At 39.2% G+C, this 12,206-nt stretch overlaps 1 protein-coding gene across 3 annotated transcripts in view; it reads right to left on the minus strand.

Moving 5' to 3' along the window:
* The window catches only part of prkcaa (protein kinase C, alpha, a), a 137,204-nt gene that overhangs the window by 39,942 nt on the left and 85,056 nt on the right, over positions 1 to 12,206 (minus strand). For 2 of the 3 annotated variants that reach the window (XM_044113812.1, XM_044113813.1), the window contains exons 6-8: positions 4,774 to 4,930; positions 4,177 to 4,311; positions 3,645 to 3,738 (exon numbers count right to left, since the gene is read on the minus strand). In XM_044113812.1, the coding sequence (XP_043969747.1) occupies positions 3,645 to 3,738; positions 4,177 to 4,311; positions 4,774 to 4,930 (386 nt within the window). Of the gene's footprint in view, positions 1 to 125; positions 153 to 3,644; positions 3,739 to 4,176; positions 4,312 to 4,773; positions 4,931 to 12,206 lie in introns of all 3 variants that reach the window. The other variant, XM_044113814.1, reaches the window with a different exon arrangement.

Here is a 12,206-nt window from a genome sequence, read left to right on the forward strand (position 1 = left end):
TGCACGAGGGCGTGGAATAAATGAAGCAACATGTCACCATAACGAGATGAGACATAAAAAAAAAGGGGCAATGTGAGCAGATAAAAGGTGGAGGGAGGGCAGGAGAGGAGAGGGGAGAGGGCTACCTTCAGATTACAGTTATTTTGGCAGTCCTGAGAGGAGGGCAAGACGTGAAGAAAGGAAGAGAGAAACTCTTGCATTAAACATGAACACGTGACACAGGATGTACAGTATTCTGTAGGCCTCACCGTGGACACGGGGGGGAGCAGGAAGCTAAGAGGGGGGGAAACGGAGAAACCACAGAGGGGTTTATGAGGAGGAAAGAGAAGCTGGAGGACAGAGAAGTTCCCCACGACACGAAGAGTTCAACAAGCAGTGAAAGGTGCTTCTGCAGAACATTGACTTTAAATGTATTTGTACCAATACATTTAAGATTCTTTTTTTTTGTTTTGTTTTTTTTCCTTTTTTGTCTGAAAATTGTACAACAAAGCAGAGCAAAAATGTTAGTTCATCTCAAATGATCCTAGTGAAATACACAAAGTGTGTCTCAACATGAGGACATGTGGAAGTATTCAATGTTTATATGTACTTTTTGCAAACATCAGAGTGCAGCAGGATCACTTCTAGCATGGATTAGATAAACGTTAGTGAGCAAGTTGTAAAACCACCTCCTGCTTTATTAAATCTACTAACATACAATCAGTAGTAGAAATGAAATGGACAGTTAAACTCTGACAATTAAACAATTCACAACAAAAACATTTCATTTAACAACATGCCACTTTACAATCTGTACTGTCCAAAACCCCTCACTATTACTATTATATTCTTGTCATGAAATGCTACGTCTAAGGCTAACTCGCCGCCGACTCTAATAAAATCATTTTTTATGTAAGCATAGCTTCATTAAAAATATAAACTTAGTACAAGGAGTTCCTTTGAAAACTGCTTAAAAATGTGATTTAAGAGAAACGTCAGCAGAGACGCAGCTATGGAAAGGCTCAAGCAAAGATTTACCAGTTGATTTGCACTATGACCTTTTCACTAACTAAATCAGACTCAAACTTTTTGGTGGGTAATATTATAATGTCAATAGAAGAATCTGGGCCTTTCAAACAGAAAAGAGAGGAGTTATAGTAAAGACATGCAAAGTAATGGAGAAACCTGCAAGTAGTAGTTCTTCAACAGTTAATGAAAAATCTGCAAAAGGTTAGGCTTGCACTGTTTTAGCAAGTATTATCACTTCAGTGAGCCTCCCAGACGCACCGCAAACTGGATGAACGAGGATTCAACTGGGATTTCAGATGTTCTTGCACTGAAGAAATCCAACTGAGCAAACTGACAAAGTTATCATTATTTCACTTTCACAAACTCCTTTGCAGTCACTAGCTGTGTTTCCATTGACCATAAAACTGCCCAAATTGGAATTACGAAAATAAATTTGCTGAATGGAAACAAGTCAAGTTTTTTCGACAGAAAGACACTGCTCCAGGTTGAGGTAGTTTTAGGGCTGAATTGAAAATAAGTGCATTTCGCAGAACTACAATGGGAACACTTTGTTTTCGTGTCACACGAGTCACATGATCAACAACAGGAAGTTACTACTGCAGGAAATAGGACAAAGAAGATGACAGGAGGTGGTAGGAACAACGGCGCCGTGTTTTTTTAGTGACTTATCGCTTGAACAAACTTATTCACAGGTGACCTTAATTGCGTTTCAAGTTTAATGGAAACACCGCCATTGCGAAAGTGTGTTTTTTCTCGACATTCGAATATACTGACAGAGTTTTGGACACATTAGTAGTGGAAACGCAGCTGCTGTCTTCGAAGTGTGATTTCCTAGCAGTAAAATACGATCTAACTCATGTGGCAGCTGGGTGTCTTCACTGAAGAAACATACTGGAAAAGGTGGCTGTGCTGACATAAAATAAAGAGTTAATTTTTGCAACAAATATGACCGCTGTGGACACAAGAGTGTAAAAGAGACAATAAGCTACATAAGAACATCCACAACTGCAGCTGCCGCATGGTGATTAAACCAACAGCCGTCCAGGACGGTGACAATCTGATAACCGTCCTGGACATGATTCTGAGCTCAGGGCAGCTGGATCAAGCATGGATGTGTGTGTGTGTGCGTGTGTGTGTGTGTGTGTGTGTGTGTGTGCGTGTGTGTGTGTGTGTCCTTTATTTAACCAGGAACAACACACTGAGATTAAAACCTCTTTTTCCAAGAGAGACCTGGCCGAGAAAGCAGCATAAAACACACCACAAGACGAAATACACAAACACGTGAAGAACCGTTTCACATTTCATGAAAAATACTCTGCAGACATCACGTAGCTTTGGAGAGGTTACATGAGACACGTAAGCTGATGTCTCTGTCCTTTAAAGCCGACTTGAATCGGCCCAACGTTAAGGGGGTGAGCATATTAAATCCCTCTGGATGTTAATCCAGGTGGCAGGAGGAGAAAGTTTAAATGCCTTTTCATGCAGTCCAGTTCTAACTCTTCCAGCAAAGTTACAGTTACGTTTACTTGAGTCACGTTTTGGAAGAAAAACAGAAACTGCACTCTTATGAGTGTTTTTTACTTTTACTTGAGTAATTTTACTACGTGTCACTACTTCTACCTGAGCGAAGTTTCTGGATTCTCTAGCCACTGAGAGTAACTTCACTGAACGAAGAACAAACATTTCAACCAAAATTTCACCAGACACACACCTGCTGCTTCTTGTGAAAGCTTCACATGTTTTACGTTGAAAGAAACGGATGTGGAAAAGTGCTTCTTTTCCCTGACTCTGTCATTTTGTGATTAAGCAATTGATCTGAATTACTTTCATTTCGATCATTAAAATAACAAAATTTCCACAGAACTTTAAATGGTGGTCCGTCTGATGATGTAACTTTTAAATCTGAGGTGATGGATGTTTTGATCAGACACACCGTACTCGAGTAGCTGCTTTACTAAATATTTCTATTTGGTCTTGCTGGAGTCATTTCTTAGACGGCTACATTTGACTTTTACTCGAGTAAAAAAATGCTGACGCAGTCTTTTGCCTTAGTGTGACGTTTTGTTTTGAAAAAAGAAACCCAAATTCAAGTTGCAAGTGAGAAATCAATTTGTCGATATTTTGATGAAGCAGAATAAACTGTTTGGTACTGGCTGCTCTACTATTAAAAAAATATTTTTAATGTTAGATATGTATATACAGCTCTGGAAAAAAAGTTAAGAGAACACTTAAAATGACCAGTTCTCCGACGTTACCTTTTATAGGTTTATGTTTGAGTCAAATTAACATTATTCTTTATTCTATGAACTACTGACAACATGTCTCTGAAATTCCAAGCACAAATTTAGCGTTTCCTTGTAGAAAATGAGAAAAATGATCAAAGCAACAGAAAAGATGCAAAGAAAACAAGTTCATATTCATTTAGAAACAAAAATACTGAAGTTTTAACTCAGGAAGAGCTCAGGAATCAGTCCGGTGGTCTCTTAACTTTTTCCAGAACTGTACATATGCAAAGAAATTCACATGTCAAAGGACAAAGACATTAGCTGGAAAAGTATCAACACGCTGGGTGACATAAAAAATAAAAAAAAACTAACAGGAAAACAGAGGGGTGACTATTTTAAAGCGATCCTCACCTCAAATTTCTTCCTCAGTTCGTCGTTCCCATCATCCTCCACTGAGATGGGGACGTTGTAGTACTCCCCCTCCTCCTGACACAGTAACTTGAACCTAAAGAACCAGAATCACGTGGGAAGAACAACGAGGAAGGAAACGCAAAGGAAAGAATTGAAAGATTTTAAAAAGTAAGCAGCTATTCCTCCGATGATCTTAAATTGAGTAAATAAGTAAATAATAGCACAAATAAATTCTACTTTGTGCCAATATATGACATGAAACCCCAATAAAATGTAACCAAGTTTGGGGTTGCAACACAAAACAGTAAGCTAAGGCTACATAACAGGAATAAGTACGAAATATTAGAAGGATGTCTGTACAGAACAATTAAACTGCTAAGTAGAGCAAAAGTCACTTTCTTCAACTATAATTACAGTTTTTTATTGAATAAATATCAGAGTATTTACTTGGTGAGTAGGTTTTACGGCTTAAGGTTTCAAACTACTTTTGTTCACGGTTTACAGAAGCGATAGTCAAGAATGCCAACATTACCAGCCGCAGGCAGGAGACTTCATGAGCTCTGACACGCCAAAGGAAAGGGATCCCATGAAGTCGTTCCTGGTGGTCCGATCCCAGTCCCACACTTCTACAGACAGCCTGCGATCTTTGTCCGAAGGCTTCAGCTTGCTGGAAAGCACATCATAATCAATGTGAAGCAAAAAAGAAAAAAAGGGGTACCGAGGTTTCCCCCAGAAAACTCTTGCTGAGCCCGGTGGTCGGGGCGCTCGCCAGTCATTCATCCAGCGGCCCGTCGTGTTTTTGAGTTAAAAAATGTTTAAAGTTGACAGGAAATTTGAAAATATCACTTGATAATTAAGCTTATTGGAAGATTAATATCTGAACACCAACTCTAAAGTCTTAAAAATGGCAAACACTTAAAAAAAACGTAAATAAATAAGCACAGCTAAGCCTGGTGGGGGAACAAGTAAAGCCTGGTGGCCCGCCAGGCTTATAATACACTGGATACAAACTACAACTTCCGGATAACTAATTCCCTCTGTACTCCATGATTACTTTAGGCAGTGACAAGTGAAATGTAGCTTTATGAAGGACAGAAGAGAGAGAAGACGGTAAATAAACGGTGCTCACAAAACTATGGTCTCGTCCCATTTGGGGTTGAGGTTGGAGTATATTCTTTTGGTCTTCTGCTTGGTCTCGTTTTTAGGATCCGGTATGAGCTTGAGTTTGACGTACGGATCGGAGAGGCCGTTGGGGTCCATGGGAATGAGGTTCTTGCCTTCAACAACTGAAAGAGACGAAGAATGAGGAGTAACGTTTGACCTGGCTGCCAAAACGAAGACGAGACAGCATACAGTGGATACACAAATATCAACATTTACAACACCACTAATATTTTGTCAGATGTATTTTCTTTGTGTGTGTGACATCCACTGGGAAAAAAAGGTGAAAAAAATAATAAAGGAATACATTTTGACTTCAATTTTCTGAGATCAAAAGTCAGGATTCTGTGCAGTTTTTTGAAGTTGCATAATTATTATATCCTAGAAAATAAGTCTAGAATGAACATAGCATTCAAGTTAAGTGTATGTAAACTTCTTGACCAGAAGGCTGTAATCTGAGCGAGTTGATCATAAGTGAGCATGCTGATAACAAGAAGGGCTCATTATATTTGCACTTCCTCTCTTATCCACACGGACGTCCTGCTTAATGTTTAGCCAGAGACCACAGTCTGGTCATGTCAGGAAAACGAATAAACTGAATTTTAATCAACAGGTGAACATCTGCTAAATGAAATCAATAGATTCTCGATCAAACGACAAGCTGCAGCCTGTGAGGATTATTCCTGCTTCTGAGCCATAAAGGGGCCAAATGCAGGGAGGCATTATGGGAACAGTGAGTCAGACAAGCAAGCTGTGTCATGCTTAAGTAGGCGAAGGCTCTCGTCTTGTCCTCCCATATGTAGTTATTAAGTAAACAAGGGCACACTGGGGACATTAGCGCTCCATTAGCGCTGAAATCTGGAGCGCTGCCAGACATGCACTACACTACAGCACACACAGACATCTGCACACAGTCAGGTATATGTATACACACACACACACACACACATAAACTCGCACGCGCGCGCTGTGTTTACCGACACACATTGGACTGAAATTCCCTGCAGAAGCAACATGAATGCATGGCTGCTTGGTTGAACCGTGAGCCTCTGAGGCTTCATGTCCTGCTACTGAGACATAAAGGGACCAACATTACAAACATTTAATACTTGGTATTGTATTACATACTAAGTATTTCTGGTCTGGTTCCTGGTGCAAATACCTTAGCACACTTGAAATAAGACAAAACTAATTTACAAGCAACTGTTTAGTTACTTTTCCGAGGAATAATCAGTAATCCGATAAAAGTTACTTTTTCAATGTAACTATGGCAACACTGGTTGTGACAAAATGACATGAGACGGATAATATGCAAAAAAAAAAAAAAATCAATTCTTTCATCTTCTCCAAGTGCTCCCAGTAACAACCAATCAGAGCCAGGAGGAGGGTCTTAGCGTTGTCAATCAAGACGGTGTGTGCACCGTTCCCCGCGGCGCACACACCGTGCGCCGCGGTGTGTGCGCACGGTGTGCTGCAGCGAGAAGCTGCAGGCTTTGGCTGCAGCTTCTCGCCAAAGCCTGCTTTGAATGCTGAGGCTACTTAACATGGCCACCGATGACTGCGGACAAACAGTTTTTCTGAAACGGTATCTTGTTCCTCCGCCATTAGCACATGTAGCAAAGTGCACACAGCGCACACGAACATGATTGACAGCGTTAAGACCCTCCTCCTGGCTCTGACTGGTAGTTTTTGGTCGGGGATGTTGCATTTCTTCAGAAGGCAACAACAGCTCAGGGAGCAGGTAGAGAAGCTTAATCTTTTCACACACTGTCTGTGTCATATTACATTGACAGTTTTAACAAATATGTAAAACAAAAACATTTGCTTTATAGGTTACATACTGGAGCGTGAAGGAATTATCGACTTAACACACGAGCCTATATATTGCAGAGAAGTTGCTTGTTAGGTTGATCTTATTTCAAGTGTAATATTTGCAGCAAACTAGACAAAAATTCTTGATAACACTTTGTGGGTTTTTTTGTTTCTTTTTTTTTTGTAGTGCTGGAGGCCTAAACAGTGATGACTGTCAAAGACAGGAAGCATTTAAAATAGTCTGGATGCTATAAATTAATGTTGACAGACAAATAAAAAGAAGCTAATCAGAAACATCAGTACCAATGCCATTAGGAACCATCAGAGACCTGCGAAACAAACTTAATAAGCTTCTAATAATGTTATAAAAGTGTTTTATTTATTTTTGCTTTACTTCAATCTGTTCAGTTGTGGTAACAGAATAAAATGGCTCTTTGGAAAAAGAAAAAAGAAGAAGAATATGTGGCCTTCTGCAGCATGCCTTTGTCCTCTGGACCTTGTGGTGGAGAATCTGAGTACTGAACAAACGCAGCAAGATGTGAAGCGAGAGGAGCGTCAGAGAAAGCAGCAGCAGAGTGTGTTCGGCTCGCACGGCTGATGTAAGAGGTTTAGAGGAGCGGCTCGAGGTGGAGGAAGATATGCAGAGATTCCTCCGCACTTTTCAGAAAGCAGACGGCTGCCAGCTCGGAGAGGTTTCGCCGCGGCGATGCAGTGACCTCCCGTCACGAGGCTGACCTCTTGGAAATCTAAAGTTTAGAGGCTTCCGTCTTGGATGATTGAAGTCATTTTATTTCATTTGAACTGGTAAACCAAAAGCGGTTAGACTGAAAATATAATCATAAGTCGTTGCAGACTTTCTCGAATTAAATCGAAACACTTGGTTCAGACACAATGAAGAGCCTTTGGAGGTCATGGCATATACGGATGATACTGAGTATCATACTGCACAGCAGAATAGTAACACAAACTTTCTTTCTTTCCGAGTGTCTGAGCCAAATGGGTTTTTATAAACTAATATGTGTCAGTTTATGCTGGACTTAGTTTTTGGGCCCAAAACCAACAGATTAACAGCAAGTGAGTGGTGTGACAAGCTCATATAGGAAATAATTCGATGTTAAAATAATTCGACGTTAAAATAATTCGACGTTAAAATAATTTGACGTTAAAATAATTTGACGTTAAAATAATTCAACGTTACGTATTCCAGTTGAAAACTCACTAGTAAAGCACAACCTGACTGAAAAGTGAAACGTTCAGCTGCTTCCATTCACTGCTGCCGTTTTGGCCACATCCTCATCAGATTTGGGTTTCCTTTGTAATTCAAGTTTTTTTTTGTTTTTTTTTTTACTTAATTTCTCATCTTCAGAGACGAAAGCGAATAAAGCTGCAGGACGGAGTAGTGACATATGCAAAGCAAGAATGAGTTTCTGCTAGATAAGAACTAATTTCTTGATTCCCAACAGGACTTTTCTCCTGACAGCGTTTACTCTGCTCTACACATAACATGTCTGAATGATTTCTTTTTTCTTTTTTTTTTTGCAGCACATGTAAATTGATATCTTCAGTTGCTCTTAATTATTATAAGTCATTTTTTGCATACTTCAGATTCCAGCTACAAATATGCAAAAGCCCCCGCCCCCGTATGATATTTAGAAATAAAAAGGACATTGTTCACATGGCTGTTATGAGGAACTGAGACAGAAAACCTAAACCAAGCATATTTTGGGTATGGACACAGTTCAGATTTAAGGGTCAAAATAGTGTCTAGATGACCGAGACGAAGCGCAGTGACCAATATAAAGGAAACCACATGAGGAATTGCAATGAAATCATTTTTAGTTGTGTGAAAGACAATGGAGTGATGCTGAAAACCTTTTGATGGCTCTACAGACTGATTATATAAATGATCTGCCATATTTTAATAATTTCATATTTCAACATCTGGGGTTTACTTGCTCACAGGAAACACAATTGGCTGTTATTGTGTTTCCACTTGTCACCAGTAGGGGGAATCCCAGACTGTCTAATTCAGCTCATTGGCTTTCTGGGATAAATCAAACAAAGTGCGTCTGAGTATCGATGTGAGCATGGAAGAAACGCTCTTTTCAACCCATCGGGCCTCACAGGGGAAACTGAGCATTTGTGCTCAAAAAAAGCTTTTAGATTTGTCATAACTGGGTAAGAAATCCAATCTGCTCTCTAGGAGATCTATAATTCCACTCGCACATTTTCCCTCCACTGTCGTTTCATCCTCTGTGAAGACGTCGCTCCCGTTGAAACGAACGAGGTGCTCAAGTTCACGCTCGGAAAATGATGTCAAAAATGAAAATGCGCGTCAGCTGCTGTTCCGAGAACACAAAGTGAACCGAAACAGACTAAACGAAGGACTGGAGAGATGAAAGGTGGGTTCATGTGATGAAGGCGGAGGACAAAAGCTGAGAGGAGGGAGCCCAGGCAGGAAAACACAGTGGGAATACCAACAACACGACTTCTGGGAGTCTGGCAGCAGAAGTCCCTCAGCAACACAAAGTTCAGCTGTTGCCCTGAACTCCGTGGGGACACTGTGACCAGGAACGTCGCCTGTGTGTGTATTTATCTGTTAGTGTGACAGAGGGGGGCAGAAAAAAAAATGCAACGTCTGGCCCCCGGATCATTTCTCAAACGACACATCTTCTCAAAGTTAAAAGGCGTGAAAATAAATCTCTGAAGCTTTTGGGAAGGTTCTAGCAAGCTCCGATAATAAAATCGTCCCTGCGGACCGATGTATTCTTGTAAAAGAATACATCGTTATTTGCACAGTGGAAACGCTTCTGCAGAGACAACAAAAAAGAAGTCTTGTTCTCGGACGATGCTGCCCCGTAAACGTCAGCAAACAGTAGAATTCGAAAGTGGACACATCCGTGGAAAAATACCAGGTTTCTAAAGGTCGTAATAAGTTATTTCAAGCTGTCTTCAGAGTGATACTCATCATGTAAAGTTCAAATGAAAAAAGAAGGCAATTTGCTGCGAGAAAAATAAACAATCAGGCTTGTCACGATGAATTTTGTTGGATGGGAAATTGTCACAAAAAGTATTGCAATAAAGGATAATATTTTTGTCTTGAGGCCATTTTCAAGTTATAAAATGTTAATCGCATAATAATGCAAGTTTGCTCTCTTAAAGACTAATAAACGTAAATTTTTTAAAGAACATTTAACACTGGAACAGGAAGATTAAAACAAGAAATAAACGCAGCGTAAATAAAAACCACACACAACCACAACCTTAAGTGAAATGAATTAATAAGTGTTTGTAAACAAAATTTAAAACGTAGTAACATGACTTTTATTCCGTCATGTTACTAATTGATAAACTGATTTATCGTGGCCGGCTTTTAAACGGTGCTGAAATAACTGGGACACATAAACGTGCAGGGCGTTGTACCATTAACTTCTTAAAACCCATTTTGATTCAATTTCAACATCGGGTCTGTTAGGAGGCAAATATTTTCAAAATCTATCAAAATTTGAGAGACAACCACTCCGCTCGTCAGGCTATCGCACACATTTAGTTCTGGACTTTAATGTTTTTTTGTTGAACAAAGCCACCGAGTCAGAATGACTCCGAAGAATTGAATCTGTTTTCATCTTTTGCTAGAAGTAGAAGAAACTTGGAGGTATAAGAAACAAAACGTACTAATATTTAGAACTTAATATTTTCATCTAACTTGAGAAAAAAAAAAAACCTGAATGTCTACCTAAACAAATTTACGCCAGATCAAGGCGACACCATCTCCATGCTTCCCTGTGAGTTCAGTGTTTGGTGCTGCTTTTGTGTCAAAAATACATTTTTGAATTGTGACCAAAGTTCAACCACAACACATCCTACCAGAAGGGTTTGAGAGGTTTCAGTTCTGTTTAGTAACTCCACTTCTTCTACCAGACGTGTAGAGATTTTTGTCACACATAGAAAAAAAAATGACTGTCAACAAAACCAGCTCTCGTGTATCTATAAGACGCATTCACTTGAATTGAAAGAGAAGCTTCTGTCCTCCCTTCATCTGACCACAAGTAGATGAGTAACAATGCATAGAAAGCATGCAGTAAATAATAACTGGACTCATTTTTTCCTGCTCGTGTGCTACTAATAACATCTTCTCGGCAACGCATCACCGACTCGCTGAAACCTCCCACTTGTGCAGCCGAATAACTGCAGACGCTAAAAAGTTACGAGCTGGAAAGATTCTGGCTCCACTTCCATCTCAAGTGCCATCAGCTGCGTCATTGTAACTCTGACTCATTGGAGAAAAATCTAATAACTGAATTTCTAAGTGAATTTTTTCTCTTGCCCAAAGAGACTGCTGGATTCTGTGCAAATTGAATCAGACACGACAACGAAATGGAAATTACTGCGAAGTTAGCGCAGGCATGAGGAACGCTGGACGGCGATCATCATTTGGAAACCGGCAGGCTCCGCTCAAACACCAGCGAGGAGCTTTGATGCAATCAGAAAAAAATATACATTTGGACAGAGATGGTAACTCCACACCTAAATTTCAGTTTTTATTTTATTAGGGTTGCCGTATTATAGCTGATTTACCAATTAGACTGTAAGGACTGATGTACACTAGATATTGCATTTCCTAGAATCTGAGGCAGACGTTGTTTTCTTTGCAAAAAGAAAGAAGTTTATCTGGATATTAAAAAGAAAGACTGTTTTTGTATGACTGAAAACTAGAATAACTCAAGTACTGAGTAACTGATCAAAACATCAATCGAAATATAAAATTTAAGCAGTTTAGAGAAAAAAGAGGAAAAGAATTTATATGAATAACATAACTACAAAATAAAACTTTTTCCAAATCAATTTCTTTAAATGGAAATCTTATGAAACATCAACAAGATCAAAATTTTACTCAAGTAAGAGTAGCGATACTTTATAATAAAGTTATTCAGATGAAAGTAAAACTAAAGATACTCCTAAGAGCATTTTTCCCCCAAATAGTTACTCAAGTCAGTGCAACTTTGTCCATAATGGATTACCAAATCTCCCAATCTCCCTTAAGGATCTACATGCACTACTTAACATGCTAACCATGTACTTTCTGCTCTAGTACACTTGAAAAAAAAAAAAAACTAACATGTCAGCATGAAATAAGACTTTAAGTCAATAATTCCTTCATAATGATGAAAAGGAGGTAGTTCCATTAGCAGATTATTTCACTTATAACAAGACATTTTTCCCATGTTATAAGTGAAATAATCTTTTTCACCAATATTAAGGAGTTATTTACTTAAAACAAGCTCTTTTATCTTGCTGAAAAGTTATTTGTAAGTTAGTTTCGTCCTATTTCAAGTGTACTAAGACAGTTGCACTAAAAACCACACCGAAAATAAGATCTTGTGTTTTTGCAGTGCAATGCGGAGCTGTGTAACGTCTACTGCTCTCTCTCTCTCTCACAAATGAAAAGAAAAAACGCCTGCAGACTTCTATAGGTTTGAACTGTAACATCTGAGTCCTTAATCCAGCTCTATACACTGGATTAGATAAATGATTTAAAATTAGGTGGCTTATTAATTCAGGGCTTTTCCCCCTGCAAATCTGTGCAAA

The sequence above is a fragment of the Gambusia affinis genome, linkage group LG04 (genome assembly GCF_019740435.1).
Source record: "Gambusia affinis linkage group LG04, SWU_Gaff_1.0, whole genome shotgun sequence".
Lineage (NCBI taxonomy): Eukaryota > Metazoa > Chordata > Actinopteri > Cyprinodontiformes > Poeciliidae > Gambusia > Gambusia affinis.